At 41.2% G+C, this 20,557-nt stretch overlaps 1 protein-coding gene across 1 annotated transcript in view; it reads right to left on the reverse strand.

Moving 5' to 3' along the window:
- Nucleotides 1-20,557, reverse strand: part of ADAMTS9 (ADAM metallopeptidase with thrombospondin type 1 motif 9) — a 156,428-nt gene that overhangs the window by 102,439 nt on the left and 33,432 nt on the right. The window contains exons 10-16 of the mRNA XM_069473779.1: nucleotides 19,475-19,616; nucleotides 17,443-17,547; nucleotides 11,088-11,233; nucleotides 2,675-2,856; nucleotides 2,447-2,583; nucleotides 836-953; nucleotides 483-578 (exon numbers count right to left, since the gene is read on the reverse strand). Coding sequence (XP_069329880.1) covers nucleotides 483-578; nucleotides 836-953; nucleotides 2,447-2,583; nucleotides 2,675-2,856; nucleotides 11,088-11,233; nucleotides 17,443-17,547; nucleotides 19,475-19,616 — 926 coding nt within the window. The remainder of the gene's footprint in view (nucleotides 1-482; nucleotides 579-835; nucleotides 954-2,446; nucleotides 2,584-2,674; nucleotides 2,857-11,087; nucleotides 11,234-17,442; nucleotides 17,548-19,474; nucleotides 19,617-20,557) is intronic.

Raw genomic sequence — 20,557 nt, forward strand, 5'->3', positions numbered from 1 at the left:
GACTTGAGAAAAATATGTGCCACTCTAGAACCTTTTGGAATGAACCAGCATGATGAAATATTGAAAAAGTCTACCAGTGGTCTGCTACTGGTGAGAGCTGATCACCTAAAAATCAAGTCAAGTAATGCCTCTAATAAAACATTTGCAAGCCGGTTACCCACAGGACAGATTTTTTTAAAAGACCCAATAAGAGCAATGATTTTATGCTAAACTTAGAGGGTGAGCGCTTTCAAAATTTCACTTGAGGCTGTTCTATTTTGTCAGATCCAGAGTAAATCCCTTGATATCAAACAGCGCAACGACACAACCCTTAAATCAATACTCTGATGATGTGTGAGTGAGGGAGAAATAATGAATTTCAAGATCAACTTCTTTTACAAAAATCCGTGACATTGGAAAGCTCTCCTGCTGGTTCTCTGGCGTCTGCCAACTGCTCCAGAGAACCAGAGTTCCAGCAAATGGCAGGGGGCAGCCCATCTCACCCAAGTAGTTGTCGTCCTCTGATTTCCCTGAGAAACTGTGCTGCCGCACGTCGATGTTGGTAGCACCGGCTGGAATTCGGACCACAGTATTGTAACCTGGAAAGAATGTAGCAGAAACTCAGTATTCCACAGAATGGTTCCCTTTCTCTAAGTATGGAATAAAAGGTGGGCAACAAAGGAATATAATATAATTCTCATACAATTCTGGTAGGTGCCTTATAGTCAGACGGATAATGTACCATGACAAGACTGATTTTATGCTTGACATTAATACGTTTAAGTATAACATGCGGTTAACAATTTTTAAACTTTGGCCATTTTCCTTCTCATGGTTCTTAGGAGAAGATTCTTACCATAATGTACCGTATTAAATGTTCCTGCCACCGTTTTGCATGAAGAATTATCGCCACCACAAACCCCACATTTATCTCTCCGGGCTTTGGAGTTTAAAACATGATCGCATCCAGCTTGCTTTTAAAAAGAAAACATTTGAAATAAATGGTAAGTATTATAGTGGTTATAAAATGGCAAGTAATGTGTTTCTCTGAATGATGTGCATTCAAATGACAAGAAAGAGAAGTCCCCTTTAAACTTGCAAGGATTGTGAACACACACTGTATATAGGCTTGCTATTTAAAATGTGGTCCTTGGACCAGCAACCTTGGGCACGCTTGGTGCTGTCTTGAATGCAGAACCTCGGGCCCACCCAGGTCTCCTAAGTTGGCATTTTAACAGAATTCTCCAGCTGCTTCATCTATAAAGTTTGAGAAGCACTAGCCTATGAATAAGCAGAGTAAATGAAAAAAAAAAAAAAAATCCCTCAGCAATGAGAAAAAGGGGGTGGTAAGGACTGTATCTAATTAAGGAGTTCATGCCCTGTCTTAAGGGAGCAGCCGCTGTCCCCGGCAGGCTACCCCTGCCATGTAGAAATAGGAGCCCAGTGTTGACATTTTCCAATTTTTCAAGGGAAGCTGGAAAATCTGATTTCATGTGAAATCCCCTAGGTTTAAATATCGGCTATGAATGCAAGACAAAGCGCGACTGCAAGCTGCCCATGGAGGCCTTTGGCTCCAGCACATGGACTCCTGAATTTCCTCACATATTAACACAACGGGGCAGTATAGACTGAGCTCTGAGATGGACACCAGCAATGAGCAGAAGAACAGAGTCCACATTCCTGTCCATTCTGTTCTTGTGTGAACTAATCTTTGAGGACAAACTCAACGTGGTGCCATGGAATGAAATAACAAGGAAATCCGTGCTGTAGCTGTGAGTTGGGAAGTAGGTGAAGCTTTTAGGGGCTCTTTCCATCAAACCCTACCAACCACAAACTCCAATTTGCCTTTGGACCATATGTAAAAAAAAAAAATGAATACATCATCTCAGAGCCTGGCTGGGTCAGGAATGATTTTTGAGTGGCAAGAACACCGAAATGGTATTAAGCCCTTAAGAAATCACTGCTCTGGTGCCTTGTCATTTGCCAGAAGTTTCTCAATTTCCCTTTCAAGAATAATTATCAAGCATGTCACAGGTAGAAGCAATGGTGGTTAAAAGCACAAAGAAGAGTATGAATGAGGCCAGCTCTTCCTTATGACATCTCGCTGGAGCATAGCTATTTGACTAGAAAACCTGCTATCAGGAAGCATTTGCTTAAGCACTGAGTTTAAAGTAGAGCAGAGTGTGTGTAAGTTCTTACAATAAATCTTTAAGGGAAGGTTTGTGCAGACCCCTGCAGAGTCTGAAAATGTCAAGAAAAATCCAGGGCAGCGGTTCCCAAACATTGGCATAGTATGCAGCAGAGTAAGGTGATGTTGATGCTGAAGCTGGCCCAAGGACCACACTTTGAGAACCACTGCCCCGGAGACAGTGCACAGATACTAGCAATTGCTATTCTATCAAGGAAGCCACGAATCACAGCTTGGCAGCGGGACAACACAGTGAAGAATACACCATCTGGGACTTACGCGGCAAAGGCCTTGGACACAGATATCATTAGTGTCCTGGCCACACGGAGTTCCGTCTACCACTCTGTCTCGGAGCTGATAGTAGGCCGTGTTCCCTGCCACTCTGCAGAACAGCTTGCACCGGTCCTTCATCAAAACTAGAGAAGGGAAACAGGACACAATGTGACTTCTGTGCCTGGCCCCAGGACCAGCCTGCCAACAGCGGGCACATGCCCTGGAGGGACTTACTTCCACTGTACTTAGGGACCCAGCGCACATTGGGAAGCAGACCGTTGATGTTAAAATGCTTTCCGTCAAAGTGGGCACACTGCTCATCTCGGAAGTCTCGCTTCTGCTTGAGACACGGCTCCGTGTTGCAGGACTTAAATTTCATTCTACGCCCTACACAGTATTTTCCACCGTTTTTTGGCCTAAGAAAATATAAAGAACACACACACTGTATTAGCATAATGTATTTTTCTGCACACCCTTCCCTCATTCATGACTTCCTGTCTTCTAGGGAAGCAAATTTGAAGCAGCAGAAGATAGTGGGAAGGAAGAGGGCTCTGAATTCTGGGTTTGCATTCTGCCTCCAATACCATTAAGTGCATAGCCTTGGGTAAGTCACTCGACCCCTGCATTCAACCCTCAGTCCCTACATTTCTAAAATGGGATGTAGCTATCTTATAAGGCTGTGTATGTATGTATGCATGTATGTATGTATGTATGTATGCATGTATGTATGTATTGATTGTTTAATTATAGAGATGGGGTCTCCCTGTGTTGCCCAGGCTGGCCTCGAACTCCTGGCCTCTAGCAATCTTCCCACCTCAGCCTCCCAAATTGTTGGGATCATGGGCGTGAGCCCCTGTGCCCAGCTGTAAGGCTGTTTTGAGGATAAAATGTTAGGGTATGTAGCTTAAAGTATGAAATACAAAGCCTGAATCTATTACAGTATTTTTTTGTTCTTTTCCTCCTGAACATTCAGTCCTTTCATTTTGAAAATGTAACACGTAAAAGGCACCTATGAGTAGTCAGAACAATCCCTGTCCACTTCTGTCCCTTGATATTCTCATGGGAGACCATCATAAACTTGAGCCTTTCTACCTCCATTCATTCTGTCCCTCCCCACCCTCTCTCCAAACAACCACTGTTTTTGTTTGTTTTGTTTCATAGATAAAATGGAATAAAGGGAATGTGCCCATATTTTGACTAACTGAAGAGGAGAGACAGGAAGGAACACACTGGTCTCATTAGCTTTTGTGTGACAAGCCTATGGAGTATGCCTTGCAAAGCATCACAGTGCAAATTTAACCTCGGCATGCAACCCTGTGCATGTATTTTCCAGATGTGATCCAGAAAGTAAATTATACAACACATCTACCAGCAGTCAGCGGCTTGCCAAATTCATCATGGAAACAGGAAAATCACAGAATCCTAGGAAGCCAGGGCTCACCCACCCAGGGCTGCAACAGCTTGGATTTCACAGCAACCCTGGGACACCTGTGAAACTGAAAGAAAAATGTTCACCTTTTTTCTTTAGAATGAATCTTTCAGAATAATCTTGACTATAAAAAGTGGGTTTTTTTTTTTTTCTGCTGTTGTGTTTTTTTCAAACAGGGGTTTTGATGAATACGAAATACATCCATGCCCGTGACATACAGAATGAGAGGCAAGAAGAACGCTGGAGGTGAATCTGGGTTCCATTCTTGCCCTATCCTCACTAGGTGGCCCTAGGCTAAGTTCTCAATCTCCCTGGGCTTCTATTTTCCCCTTCTCTAAAATGGGTGCACACAGTAGATGCTGGAAAATGTTAGCTGCTACGTTATCACACGATAGCACTACCCAGTCTAATCTGATCCAATTCATCAGTGGCTTTGAGCGTCACCTCGGGGAACGGTGGGCAAGACTCAATGCTCCTGCAGAGAACCTGGGTCTCAGGAAGGTCCACCTAGGGGAGCTTGTCCTGATGTTGTTACAAATGTCCTTTTCAGATCAAAGATTTGTAGAGTAAGGTGAGAACATGGGCTTTGTGTAAACTACTCCTGGCTTCCTGGGCTCCACCCTTCACATACAAAACAGAGATGATACTGTATACCTGAAAGGCTGGCTGTGAATGTGAGGAGCTTAGCAACGAGTCTGAGAAATATTTACCATTATTTATCATAAAGAAGACTGCATCTAGGGATGCAAAACGCCACATAGCACAACAGTGTCTATGTCTGACGGTTTCCCCATTTAGCCCAATTAAGCACATATGCTTTATATCCGCATTGTGCACTCAACTCACTAAAGCTCTTTCATATCCTGCCCAAGGGTAGGACACATGAGGTCCTTTTATACCAAGTGACAGAAAATTCAAAAAAGTACTTTGCCCAGGGTCGCACAGCTAACAAAGGAGCAGAGTCAGGACTGGCATCCAAGTTCTCCAGGTGTTTGCTCCACACCTGTCTGCTACATTCTCCATGTGCTGTGTCCACCGTCTTTTCCTTCGGTTTCATGTAGAGATGAAGACTTGGTTTCCTGGATACCAAGCCCTTTTCTCAGTACCAAAGCACCCCAGTCTCATGCATAAAACATTACAGATTACACATAAATAATAGATCAGGCCCATCTACCTGCTCAGGTGAAATTTGTTTTAAATGTGCTACAAGGAAGACACCCCCCTCCATTCAATTTTTCCTCAGGTTGAAATTATTTTACAGAATCTTTTTAGATGTCCCAACTGACTATAGATGGATTATTTATTTATTGCCTGAAAGTAACTCATATTTCTTTCCCTTTGAAAATAAGATTTTTACAGTTGATTTTCTTTTGGCTCTCTTACATAGCAAGTCTTAGCTGATCCTCGAAATATATCAAATGCAGTTGTTCTTTGGACTGCAAACAGTTATTACTTGGAGGTGGGTCCCCTTCCGATGGTAACAGTTTCCACCTTGCCTGCTCTGACCACTATAACATGGCAAATTGTATTGTGATTTATTTTTTATAAAAAACATTTTTATAAACATCACATTAAAAAACCACTATATATGAGAGGCAATACTGCTGGGGGTTATAAACGTAGACTCTGGAAACAGAAGGTTTGAATCCCAGCCCTGCCTCTTAATAACGGTACAATCTTAGGCAAACTGCTTAACCTCTCTACGCCTCAGTTTCCTCATTTATAAAAGGAAGATGATACTAATATCTACCTCATAGGGCTGTGGTGGGGGTTAACTAGGTCAATACAGTCAAAGCACTTAAATAAGGCCCAGTACAAAGTAAGTGCTCAATAAATGTTTCCTATTACAAGGTTTGGCAAACTACTCCCCCGCAGGCCAAAGTTAACCACTGCTTGTTTTTGCATGGCTTGTAAGGTAAGAATTTTTACATTTTAAAATAATTAAAAAAAAAATTAAAAGAAGGGCCTGGAGCGGTGGCCCATGACTGTAATCCTAGCACTCTGAGAGGCTGAGGCAGGAGGATTGCTTGAGGTCAGGAGTTCAAGACCAGCCTGAGCAAGAGCAACACTCCATCTCTACTAAAAATAGAAAAAAATTCACCAGGCATAGTGGCGAGCACCTGCAGTCCCAGCTACTTGGGAGGCTGAGGCAGGAGGATCACTTGAGCCCAGGAGTTTGAGGTTGCTGTGAGCTAGGCTGGTGCCATGGCACTCTAGCCTGGGCAACAGAGTGAGACTCTGTCTCAAAAGAAAAAAAAAAATTAAAAGAAGAAGACTATTGCGTGAAACATGAGAACTATGTAAAGTTCAAATTTCAGTGTCCATAAAAAAAGTTTTATTGGAACATAGCCACGCCCATATTGTCTACGTATGTTTCTCCCTATATCAGCAAGATTGAGTAGCTGAGGCAGAGATCATATAACCTGCAAAGCCTAAAATATTCACTACCTAGCCCTGACGGAAAAAGTGCGCTGATCCCTGGACTAGTCTCTTGTCACGGTGCTACTTTCCAATTTTTGTCACTGACTGTGCACAGCCACTTGTGAGGTAGGTAGCAGCATCCTTGTTTTACAGACAAGGGAACCAGGTTCAGAAATGCCAAGTAACCTGGCAAGGGCACAGGCTAATCAAGTGAGAGGCCAGCCTGACGCCCCCTGACCCAGAGCTCACATCCAGACTCTCCTCGATGCTGTCTCTCGAGACAGGACTCTTCCCATACCAAAACTTGGTCTGTGACTTTATTTGCTTTTAGGTAAAGGCAGATTATAATTTCTTCCTATATGACTTTAACAAAGGTAAATTTGCCCTTTTGAACTATATGGTATTTTTTCTATCCTAGTCAACGTGATTTTTGCCTGATTTGCTAAAAAGCTTTAGCCAACTGAATTTACCTTTTAGCATGGAAAAATTTTATAATTTAATAATTTAGCTGGATAGGAATATTCCATGTAAGCAAATATTAAAAATTATAGGAGATTGCAGCTTTAAAAAATAACATTAACCACATTTTCCAACTATTAAGATACTATTAAAAGATTGCATGTCAAATAGGAATGGAAAGGATTTAAGGAAATTGCTAGATTAATTACTAGCCTACACGGCCAAGTTGGATCTTTCTTTCAAGCACATTATACAACCACACTCGTTAATACATAGAAAGGAAATTGGGATGATGCATGGCCAAAGCTATGAAGGAATTTTTGCAAAGCTCATCACAGGTACATTCTGCCCTCAAGGAAAGCTAAACTTTGGTCTGCAAATGAGTTTGCACAGAAATCTCAACTTCTATCTTTATTTCCAATGAATTAGGGTAGGCAGATTTACGGTTGGCACAAGAAATTTCTAGTGATACAACAAACAGCTGCAGAAGGTAGTGTGGTTCCTACGCTTGGAGGTTTTTAAGAAGGTGGCTGACAGCCAATTGTGGAGGATGCTGAAAGGCTATTCGAGGGTTAGATGGGATGGGGTGGGAGCTGTACCAGCCCATCTTTACTGATCCTTCCAAACGGGGCAGTCTATAGGGCTGGATTCCTTTATTTACTCGTTAGCCAATGGCTCCTCTACAGTAACCAATTCTCAGCATTTTGAAGCCAGTTCATCTAAACCGAGTGCCTCAAAAAAACTTTGCTGCAATTCTTTACAGCCAAATGAGAAATTTGGCGGGGGTGGTGGTAGCAGGGGAGGGGAGATATTTGGGGATGAAATAGACATACGTTTTGAATATTCTTTTTATGTAAGATTTCATAAGCAGTTGCTATGGTGAAAGCCTGAGAGGGAAATATCTAGTGCACAATCTTATTTTCTGAAATATATGGGATTATTATTTTTTAAATTTACCCTATCTCCTAATTTAAAAGCAAAATAGAAGCATTAGAAAAGGGAAAAGCTTGCCCTTCCTGAAGAATTGCTATGATTTTTATTTTATTTTGATGGACTGTTACAATTCTATAAACCATTTTATTTCAGCCACCAGGAGGCTCAGAGCCAAATTTTGGCACAAAATAACAAGTAAAGGGCCCAATGGCCTGGTAATGCATCTTCTAGTTCTAAAGCTTGGTCTTGTTTTCGTACTCTTAATTATGTTTTTGGTGGTCCTATTTTTTTTTTTAATTTCAGGACTTTATGGGGGTATAAACTGGTGGTCCTAATTTTAAAATTCACTCTATTACATGATTCTTCTAGGTCAGGTGACAATATAATTAATTATCCAATCAAGGACATTTTGAGAATGAAAATGAGGGCTATGAACAACTTCTCCAAGGCAACAGATGTAAACTGGTCCCATCTTTGCAAACCAGGGTGTATGATCATCTTATCTGTAGGGTATGAATCAAAATTGAGCTTAAAAAAATTAAAATAGCATTTCAAGACAAAATATTAGGACACCACCTGTAGCACCATATGCCAGTTGAGACCAAAAAAATGTTTGACCAAAATTAGAAGCATATGGTCTCTACAGCTTGCTCATCGAGTACAGCATAATCCCATGTACATCGCAAGGCTACTTCTCTTTTTTGGCCTTTATGCATTCAGGGGGGAAAAAAAACCCTAAAAATATTGCATAAAGTATCTGGATGCTAAATAAATACATTCTTAATCAGATGAATTTTGTGGGGGGGAAAAAACAATCCACTTGTCCTTAATAGAGTCATACCTTGGATTCCAAAATTGGAGCTCTACATTATATTCTAAGGGCTCATCAAACCGAGAAGAGGCATATTCCCAGTGAGGGGGGACTGTTCCCCTCAAACTCCTTGAGAGGCACGACAGCAACCACTTCCACACTCTCCATAATGAACCATCTGCTCCGTGAATTTCTCTGAACAAGCTTTTAAACCAAGATTCAGATCTGATTTTTCCCTTTTCTATGTCCCTTTCTCTTTTCAGATTGACTCCCCCAGAGCCATTGTAACCTCAGTATTCAGAGGCAATCTCCTTTCTCAATTAACAGGGACATCCTAAAGTGCAAATAACTTGGAAGAGTTTTAATGAAATGATGTCAGGGCTGACACTCAACTAGGTGGATTGTATTTTTTTTTAAAACCTCCCATAGCACACAGCAAGGACAAGGACCTCTAATTGAGGTCTTTAGTGATTGGTTCTTAACTTCTCAATGTGAGGATCTTTGTTTCTCTTTGAAGCTCAAGATCCTTTTCTGCGGAGATCTTTACACTGGGTGATTTTCTTTGTCTAGCCCATTCCAATTATGGAGTGATTTATCTCTCTCCACTTTTCAAGTTACTTATAGAATTGCTCTATGACTTTAAAATAAAAAAGGCCTAATACTTCTTTTGAATGAAACATTATAGAATCAAAAATTTTAAAAGGTACTTGCAAAATATCTACTGTTTGCAATATCCACATCTCATAACAGCACTTACTATAAAATAATAATTTTGTTCAAGGTAGCCACCAAATAGCTTTTAATTTGTAGAAAATTCATCATATTAGCTGTTAGGTTATAAGGTTTTATTTTAAACCTTCAATAATACAAACAGGATATATAGTTGAGTTGAAAAAGCAGTATGAGTCTTATTTTATATTACGTGACACTTATTTCATATACTACCTATCACATCCACATTTAAAAAGTCTGAAATGATGCACCTCAAATTATTTTCCAGTAGTTATTTCTTGTGAGAAGTAGGTAGCATATAGGAATAATGATGACAGAATTTTTTTATATCTCATACGTTTGCATCTGAATTTTTTTTAAAGCATGGACTATATTTTTACTACTATTTAAAAAACCAATATAAAATGTAGGCTGTATAGAAAATCTAATGCTCATTCATTTTTATGCATAGCTGCAGTGTTAGTTTTATGGAGCAGAGTCTGTCTTATAGCCCTTTAGTTGCCTGAGACATCAATATTATATGGACATGAAATAAATATTGGACTGTGAACAAAAATGAATTAAAACAAACTGATCATCATCTGTGATTTGTACTACAGGGTATTTATCTAGACCAGGGCTTGCAAATCAGTGGCCTACAGCTACAGCTACAGTTCTTATTCAGATTTTTATTATAAATAATTTGGAAGCTTTGTCAACATTAGACTCTTTTCCTACCTATGAACAATCAGCTAGACCTGAGTAGAACCCTGCGCTTGGCTCTACGACTCTACAACACAGCTATGGTATCGCACTAGCCCACCTCGTTCCTTTACTTCACCTCTTGCTTCTCTTTACGACAGAGTTTGCCATCCCTAATCTAAGCTGTTAAAAACAACTGAGTACTGCTCAGCAAAATAATTTTACATAATCCCAAAGGAGCTGGGGTCTTAAAAACAGTTATGAGTTTATATATCAAAAAACTATCCCTATTCTGTAAAGACTTCTTAGGCTCCCTAGCCCATATGGGTCCAACAGCAAGTCTGAGAAAGTACCATAAAAGCTATTACTTACTTTTACGTATGTGCTATTTTTTATTCCTTTTAAACTTTATACAACTTAGATCCATGTAAAATTGGATGTCATTCCCCATAATGAAGATAGAGATTTATTATCTACATATACACAGCCCCCTCCCCAATAAACACATGTCATCTATGACAAATGCTGGGGGAAAAAATTTCATTGACTTTACTGAAATATGTAAGTCCAAACAAGGTTAGGATGGTAGAGGTTGCCGTGGTCACATAATGAGAATTACCCTGAAAGCAAGAGACTCCCAATCTGCAAGCTGTCAGGTGTGGGATGGGGACCTCAAGTGTTCTTACCTGTAATATAACTAGATTGATTCAAAAAGCATTTCCCAACTGGGGGTCCCAGGTCCCTTGGCATCTGTAAGCCCTTTTCAGTATTTCAGTAGTTAACTAGAAAGCGTACATTTACAATCTGGATGAAAATGTTTAGTTTGGTTGTTTCCTTGTGAAAATGTATCTATTCACTCTATTAGTGTACTATGTCAAGTTGGGGAGTGGGGTGGGCAGTGAGATGTGCCCGATTGTCAAAATTGGGAAACAGAACAAGCTACACAAAACCATCACCTGGCAGTAACACTTTGAATAACCCAGGAGCCTGGGAGAAAATCATACAGAGGGGAAGCGCCTGGGGCTAAAGAGTTTGGGTATATTGGATCCAGGCAGCCCTCGAAGTCCACCCGCTCTCTAACTCAGAACGTGCTCTTCATCAGCCTCCAGCTAAATCACTCCCTTTAGGAACGTCTCCCTCCTGCCCCACCAATAGTCACAGTGCCGTGTTCTCGGACTTACTCTGGTCTGTTGCACTCTCGTATGGCTGTTTTGATGCCGCCTCCGCATGTTCTTGAGCAGGTTCCAAAGTGACTCCAACTTCCCCAGGATCCATCAGTCACGGGGACCTCCATTTCTTTGGGAACACAAAACCCAAACTTGCAGTGCTGTATTTAATAAGGGGAACAGTGAGGGAGAGCTTGGCGCTGCGAGTCATTGTAGGACCGGCCGTCCTTTCACATACACCACACTTTAATTGTTTTCAATGTGCTGCTTTGAAATGCTGCAAATTCATCATCTACACGAATCACGGAAACTGTAGGGATTTTAATTTTGTACTTATTGATTTTAGGCTGTGTCTTCATTTACAGCTTGCCTGAATCAAACTGGCCAGTGAGTGACTGGCTCCAGGCCGACAGAGTAACTCCGATGGCCACCTTCAAAGTGCTCAATTAGTCCACTGGGAAAAGCCAGGAATGGAAATGGGCAGATTGGTTAGGAAAGAGCCAAAATGAGTTATAGGATTTGTGTAGTGCATCTCCATTAGCAAGGCCTAGACTTACCAGGTACCAAGAGTGGTATAATAGGTTTCATTGCTCCCCAAGGATTTGAAAACCCAATTTTAATTATATAGGAGAGAGGGGAAGAAAAGCTAATTACATGATTCCTATATTTCCATAAACGCACTCCGAGAAAGCACTCAGGATGAGACTAAAGCAAAATGGACACATTACAGAGAGTCCTAAACTTTATTACTTTTTTGTTACTAATGGTTTCAGATTCCCCAGCCTGGAGCAGGAAGAAGGCCATGATGTTTAAAAAAAAAAAAAATAGTAAAACAAAATAAAACTCCTCAGCAGGACAAGGGAGTGGAGAAGCCTCTTCCAACCCTCTGCCATTGTTGGGGTGTGAAACCCTGACACAAAGCCGAGGTCACCGAGGGCTGGACAAAGGAACAGTGGCGGCAGCGGCCGCAGGAGGGTGACGCCCTGCGGCTCGCTCAGATCTCTGAAGCGGAGCTGGTGGCGGCTGTCGTGATTTATCCCCAGGGAGGACACGGGCGCGGAGGGGGAGCACCAGAAGGCCCAGGAGGCCAGCGGCCAGGCAGCGAGCAGGGAGAGTGGAAAAACAAGAGGCAGGTGAAGGTCTCAGTCGGGATAGCCGGCCTCACCCCCACACAAGGCTCGGGGAACAATTATTGAAACAGTGCAATTAGCTTTCTCTAGTCTACCCGCCTCCTCCCTGCTAATTATGCTCTTACAGTATCCGAGGACAAGTCCTCTTCCCTGGGCTGTTTGGCTGAGGCTTAAAAGGTTCTGCATCTGAACCCTGGGCAATTCAGGACTCCAGAAATGGGGGCCGAGCCAGCACTGATCACATCCCTCTCTGTAAATCACTTTACAGTTGTCTTTTGTGAACATATTTTGGAATAGATGCATATAAAAATAAATGAACAGAGAGGCAGCTTGGCCTGGGGTATCACTAATCAATAGAAACAGAACATGAACCACAGATATAATTTAAGAATTTCTAGAAATCACACAAAAGAGTAAAAAATTAGAAAAAAAAAAACCTCTGAAATTAATTATATTTTATTTAGGCCAATATACCTAAAACATTATTATTCTATATGTAGTCAATATAAAATTATTAATGAGGTTTTTTTTTTTTTAACAGTCTTTTCTTTTGGACTAAGTCATCAAAACCTGGAGCGTATTTTACACTTAAGCACATCTCAGTTCAGTCTGACATTTCGAAGACTCAGTAGCCACACGTGGCTAGTGGCCACCAGAGAGGACAGAGCAGGTGCAGAGGAACAAAGCTCAACTGGGAAGCAGGTCTGGCTGTCAGCGGTGGCTCTTCCACAGACTAACTCTGTGGCCTTGGGCGAGTCACCGAAGTCTGAAAGATGGGGACCTACCTGCCAAAGTTGTCTTGAGTATAACCAGACAATGTGTGTAAAGCACTCAGTATACAGCTTAGCACAGAAGGGGCCCACCTTAAATAACAGTGGCCATGGTAATGCCAAACGTTTACACTATACTCAATATTTGTCAGGCACTGTTGTAAGCTACACACACACACACGTACGTATTTATCCTCACAATACACTACAAGCAGGTACAATTATTACTTCCATTTCTATAGAAAAGAAAATGAAGAAACACAGGGGTTAATGCCAAACATCAGTAAGGGACAGGGATGAGACTGGAACACAGACAACTAGACTAAACAGTGCATACTTGTAACTGGAACACATACTGCCTCTCAATTGTAAGCAAATGGGGACAATTTCTTTTTTCTTTTAACAATTTTTATTTCCAAATATTGGTGACAATTTCTGATATAGAAATAAAGACTGAAATTTTCACCAAATGTAAGATTAATGAGATAGTTAAGTGAGGCTGAGACTCCAGGTTGCTTACTCAATATCCATTCTCCCCTTCATCCTTGGTAACAGAACCTGTATTTTCCAAAGTTCCCCTACAAATAGAGGTGGTCAAAGAGATATCAACAGAATTCACTGGGTGGGATTCCTGGGAAGGTCCTTTTAACCTTCTGTTCTTGCTCTTTGGCTTCATTCTGCTGGGAACTCAGATTCCATGGCTGGAGCTATAACAGCCATTTTGTGACCCTGAGGATGAAACTTGTTTATACTATAATAATTGAATCTGACCCAAACAAAATTCCTAACTAATACACAATTGACATCATAGGGTATGCCCAAATTTAGCACTCAAATCTTGCTGCCAGGTACATATTTTATAAATTCTACAAAGTGAGTAGAAAACTCCTATGCCTATTCATGGATTTTAATGAGAAGTTTCCTGGAGATACATTTTTTTCCCTCTTGACACTTCAGACTTCAGTCTCTTGGTCTCTCTCTATTCTATAGACTTTACCTCCACATAAAAGCAAACTGCAAAGTGACCACCATTCTCCTTAAGCATTACCATAAACCCCAGAACAAAACAAGGAGGTGGCTTTATCAGAGTGCTAACACTCAGCGCTTCACTAAAACGTCCTCATGGTCGCTTTTTAAAAGAAAACAACTCCTTAAAAACTGGTCTGCAAATTAAACATTTCTTAATGGTATGACCATTGACAGGTACCCCAAAGAGAGGAAGAACCTCAGAAGAATAGGGAAAGGTCTGAGGTGACAGAGGCTGGAAATGCAGGCTATTTGGGAAACACACACCAAGATAATCGATTTCACCAGGCAAATTTGACACTCAATAATTACACATGGAAACAGCCATGACATCATAGCAAAACATTAAGTGGCTGGTGGAAATGGAGCCAAAATAAAGTCAGTTTTTCTTTACAAGTGTCCAAAACCATTTAAATAATATTTTGCTTAAATGTATCTTTTTAAGAGGTTGGAAGGGGGACTTGGAGGTCAATTTTGTCCAAGGAAACTTGAAACAAAAGAGTTTCAAACCTTAGACTCACAAACAAGGTTTAAATGAAAATGTTAATGGAGTTAACAAGAGAATGGAGAAAATAAAGAGACATTAGTGAGTCATTCATCAAAATAACATTGTGTCAGCAGCCCAAGACAGATTACTTCGGAGAGAGTAAGGCAGAAAGAAGAAAAAGAAAGAAAGAAAAAAATTAAGCCAGCAGCAAAGGGAATCAGCATTTGCTGGCATATGGAGAAAAGGAATATACTGCTGATTCTATGAAAACAAAACAAGGGGGAAAAAACACAAAGAACTTCTATGCCAACATATCCACCTTCTTGGCATTTGTAAAATACATAAATACTCTTTCTTCAGGGTATATATATATCTTTAATAAAAGCTGTTAGACATGGCCACTTTTCTCAAACTACTAAGAATGTACCTATCATTTTCTCCAAAAGTTGCTTCTCTAACAGTGTCTGGAACCTGTGCTTTGGAATGCCCTGAAGTCTCTTGTTCTTGCTGACCACAAGCACACGTGGAAAGAGTCTGCTGAAAGCTCCCCAAAGTCTTCTATCCCTCAGAAGATATAAGATTACCCTATAATCCCTTCTCTTCTGCTTCTGTTGCAAAAACAGAAGATTAGGAAAAAGACACAACAGACACCCTCCAAGTTTTTCTGCGTTCTCGAACTGGCTGGAAAACCATACCACTCCATGGAGCTTGGTAGCCCATTCATGACAATTTTACCAAAAACAAGTCACTTCATCCTATTATTGAGAATTCTTCTTTGTTGTGGCTTTTCCACAGCAATAACATGTGTCAGAAATAGACACAGTGGGTGGGTACAGCAGATTGACTAAGAACCACAACACAATACCAGTCAGTTTGCTGAGATCAAGCAGATTCAATTTTAGTAATACAACTGGTTGGCTCTGACCCAAGCCAACTAGCCAAGTTGTCCAATAGGTGTCATGCTTATTGCCATCTCCCATCACCTGGTAGCAGGTGTCTGGGTCACTGCGTTAGAAGGACTCTGAGGCCACATCTTGATTTTGTAAGAATGAGTGCCACCTTTAATTTTAATGGCTGACACGGAAACCTGAGAACCACATCCCATGCAAAGCTATGATCCTCTGGCCACCAACACACTACGTTAAATGCCCTGCAAAATGTGCAAGATTCACTCTTTAGCCAAACAGATATATTTCTTTTTAAGCCAATGAAAGTTCTAGAAGCTATTATGCCTACGTGTGTAATTTTTCTTAGGTTGTTCTTGGGGAAAGATGTGCTCTCAATTGCTGAGATCCCAAGCATCAAGAAATTAGAATGTAAGCTGAGTTTATCATTAAGTCAAATACAAAATCTCCTTCATGACAATTTTTTATTTTTGTATTGGACTTTACATTTTTGGGGTTTTTTTGAAGACAGAGTCTTGCTCTGTTGACTGGGCTAGAGTGCTGTGGCGCCAGCCTAGCTCACAGCAACCTCAAACTCCTGGGCTCAAGTGACCTTCCTGCCTCAGCCTCCTGAGTAGCTGGGACTACAGGCATTCACCACCACACCTGGATAAATTTTTCTATTTTTTAGTAGAGATGGGGGTCTCCCTGTTGCTCAGGCTGGTCTCGAACTCCTGACCCCAAGCAATCCTCCCACCTTGGCCTCCCAGAGTGCTAGGATTACAGGCGTGAGCCACCCTGCCCGGCCTGGACTTTACATTTTTCAAGTAACTTTTACATTCTCTGGCTCATTTCACTGTATAATCACCCTGACAAATTAGTGGAGAAACGACTAGACCTCCTGTTTGACCACTGAAAACTAAAGGAGCACAGTGAGTTTGAGTTACAGCCACTCCAGAAGACCCTGCTGCCCCTTCAGACAAAGCAAAAGAAGAAACCAGGGTGGGCAGGGGCAGCCCCAAAAGATGTGAGTGATCTTAGGCAAGTCACTTCATTGTTCTCAGACCTCTGCCTATAAAACAAGAGAGGGCATAGTTGAGTTCCACCATCTCTTAGGACTCCTTCCACAGAAACATTCTGGGTGCCATTATTGAGACTATAAGGTAAAGTGGAGAAAAAGGAAATAAGATGAGAATAAATTATTAAAAGTGAGTAAAGTGGACAATGGAAGAGAGAAAAAAAGAATAAAATATATAAGAAAAACAAAAGACGCCAAAATATAGTTCAGGGATTGTATCATTGGTAAGTGACAGAATGCCATTTTCCATAAGGATTAAAAAAAAAAAATCGGGATTTATATCTAAAACTTTTTGTAAGCAAATTTTTGGAGTGGTGGTGATGATGACATCACTGTCATGCCACTGTTGTTTTCAGATGCACACCAGGTGCAGAAGGTTAAGTTAATCATACTCCTAGGTCCGTGAGACACTGTTACCGTTGGGCCACAGAGTGGCAGGTTTTGTTTAGTTATTAACAAATACGTGGGAACCATCATAACCAGCTCATGAGAATTTGGATTTGGATATATCTCAGGTGACATCATAGCTCCGTAAAGGAAACAACACAAGTTGGTGAAAGCCTGGTATCACGGTATGAGCAAAGTTTACCGTATTTCTACACTTCAATTCTACGATGCTCTATCAACTTAATAATAGCTTTCCTGTGCCACCCCCAAAAGGGAGAGAAGAAAAAGAAACATGACCTCACATTAAATATACTCATAAATTGAAAAGCACTTTGGGATTTTAGAAGTGTTAAAATGAAAGAAAGTCTTACATTGAGAGAATGTCCTAAAATTGAGGCAATAATGATAGGCACATCTCTGGTGTCAGCATTAATGCTCTAATGTAAGTTTCACAATTTTCGATGGTAAGCTGAACCTCCTCAAAAAGATACTGTGCGTGCTAACACAGTCTGCATCATCCCACATGCTAAACCGCGGTGGCTGGTTGCACAGTCCACTCTTGAGCATTTCTGCCCTGAGACAGAAGGACGGATCAGGGCGTTACTTGCCTTTCCGGGCTCACACTCCGTCCCGTCGGCCCAGGGCGTGTGCTGCGTCCGGCAGCCTTTGTGCGCTCCGTCAACGTTGTTGCACCAGAGCCGTCGGCACTGCATCTGCTCAATTCGGGTGAATGACAAGTAAGTGACAACGTGATTAAGATGGTCTCAAACAAGACAAGGACTGCTTTCAACTAGTGTTCTGCCAATGATATAAGGTAGGTAGGAAAAGGATCTCTTTTTCTTGTTGTAATAAATTACAAAAATATTCCAAGGGATACAGAGAGCAGCCTATAAGACACATTTCTAGAACTGTGCATCGGAGACATCCATGACATCATGTGGGCCTCAGTGACACCGCCCCATTCTACAGATGAGGAAACTGAGACTTGAAGGCATAAAGAAGAATGTTCAATGCACTGAAGTTGTGTGATTTGAATTTAGGGTTTGAGCTAGGTTATGATTAACTGTGATTTATATGTAGCTTTGGCTGGAACCCCAAAACTAGTGGTTTTTTGTTTCTACTAGGCCACATAATATCATGATCATATTTCTGACTCCTGTCCAAAGCTTTTAGGGGTTGTCAGAGGAAAGAAAGGACAAAATATTGTGGAATATTTTAGGCATGCAAAAAGTACAAAAAAAGAACATAATGGAGACCCATGTACCCACCACCCAGCTAAGGAAAGAAAACCTCACAGGCTCAGCAGAAGGTCTTATATACCCATCCTGGGTCCCTTGCCCTTCTCAACAGTGGGGACCACTGTCCTGAGTAGTGTTCATCACTTTACCCTTCCCAATGCTTCTTCCACACGTGCATAAAAATCTACCCACAATACGTAGCATTTAAGTTTTCTACAAATAGTACCATACTGATACATCCTGCAACTTGCTTTCTTCCTTCTCCAGACACTATGTTTTTCAGACTTATTCCAGTGGATATATTTGGCTCTATTTCAGGGTATAATTTTTTATTTTTCCTAGTTATTAAAATAAACCATGGTCATAGTAGAAAAGTTAAAAGTATTAAAAGTTAAATTTAATTTTTTAAACAACAGAAAAAAAGCCTCAAACTACCGAGTCTTTTCTGCAGCTTTTTTCCCTTCTTATGCTTGAGAACATTCATACTCTGTAAAACGGTTTATACTGTTATTTTAACTTAAAATTGTATCAGGAGCCTGTTCCCAGGTGTAGATCATTTTCAACTGTTATATTCCACTTAACAGAAACATTATAATTTGCTTACGCTTTCTTTTGCCGGGCATTTCAATGACTCCTAATTTCTACTATTATGAGTAGTACAGAAATGAATATCAGTATGGGTGAAGTCTACTCAAATTTTTTTTATCATTTCCATGGAATCACTGTACTTCCCAATTTACCATGCAACCTTTGAAGTGTCTCCCAGCAAAACAAACACACACACACCCCCAAAATGACAGAATGGGGCATTCCATGGAAGAACATTTCTGCTCACCTGTAACCCGATAGTCACCAGGTCATATCACTAGTCCAAATATCCATGACACACGCATCAAACTATCACACCCACCCCAGTTGAGCCACCACCAGAAGTGATTTCAAGCCCCAGGTGGTTAGGATGCAACCTTGACAAGCTACAGGAGGGAAACAGGTTTGTCTCATGAATTACCTCTACTGAATTTAGACAAGTCCTTACAATTTAAGTCACCTGGACATGGTCAAAGGGCATGGAAAGAGACAAGGAGAGAAAAAAGCAGAGCTCCTTAATCACCAGCTCTATGACCTTGTCCCTGCAGAACCTCACTTTCTCACTTGTCAGCGAAAGAGATGATGATGGCTGTCACAAGAGCGAAATGAAAAAGCGCAGGCGAGGCGCCATCTAACAGCGCACAACAGCACTGTTTAGCAGCAGCATCGTAATTCCTGCGATCACTGATAGTCCACTGCATCCTCAGCTTTGCCCTGCGTACTTTACACGAGAGGGAGAATCCAACAGAAATCCATGAATAAAAAGAAGTGCAGAATCAACGGATGAGGGCAGAAACAGCCCCCACACACTTACCATATATGGGCACACCTGAGAACCTGGTCCAAAAATCAGTTCACATTGTTTATTCACGTTGTAAAGGAGGCCTGGCAGTTGGGGAGGCAAAGGGTAGGGTCTGGATTCAGGTTCGTTGAGCAAACACTCGCCATAACCAGTGCTAGGGAAAGCAGAAACACACAGGTGGTGAGACGCGCCTTGGATTCATGTTGTAAAGGAGGCCTGGCAGTTGTGGAGACAAAGGTAGGGTCTGGATTCAGGTTGGCTAAGCAAACACTTGCCGTAACCAGCGTTACAGAAAGCAGAAGCACACAGATGGTGAGCACAGGGGCTATCAAAGGCTTCAGGTGAACGTGAAGGGCAGCCGGCTATTTTAATGGTAGAGAGGACAATTTCTTGTTTACATTTGCTTCATTCTTTCTGTCTAAGGGTAAGTCCAAAAGCTAAAGTTGTATTTTTGCTCTATGCTTTGTGGAACCACAAGCTATGCATACAACATGGTCAGTAAGAAATATACATCTGCTACAGCATTTATCACATTTTCAGGGCAATTACCTATTTATTTTTTACTATCTTTCCCAAGAGACTGTAAGCTTCTTAGGGGCAAAGATAGTGTCTTTTTCATCCAAGCATGTGGGCCCCTCCATGGCAACAGGTGTTTGGTAAATGTTTGCTGAAGGGATGAGTGAGTGAATCAATGACTCAGAGAAAGAAAACACCTTACACCATCTGGTTAAAAAGAAAAACAGCAACCCTCCAGTTCTTTCACTTTCCTGCAAACACCTCTCCTGGAAAATTCACACCCGGTGAGTTCTGATTAATAAAGCCTCCTCTTCCCTGTGGTTGCAGAAATATACACCCAGTGGCTTTGGGATAATCACTTAACCTTTCATACTTCTGAGAGAGAAGAGCAATAAATCTGTGACACAGGGGCATTGCATAATGTAATTGGATCTTTGAGCAGCCTAGCAGGAAGCTTAAAAAACAAAACAAGAAAATAAAGGAAAAGGAAAAAAAGAGAAGGAGGCGGTGGGGGGAGGGAGAGAGAGGATGTCCTCAATTCAGCAACACGGGGTGCTGCAATTTCCACCCACTCACACG

Source organism: Eulemur rufifrons, chromosome 7 (assembly GCF_041146395.1).
Source record: "Eulemur rufifrons isolate Redbay chromosome 7, OSU_ERuf_1, whole genome shotgun sequence".
Classification (NCBI taxonomy): domain Eukaryota; kingdom Metazoa; phylum Chordata; class Mammalia; order Primates; family Lemuridae; genus Eulemur; species Eulemur rufifrons.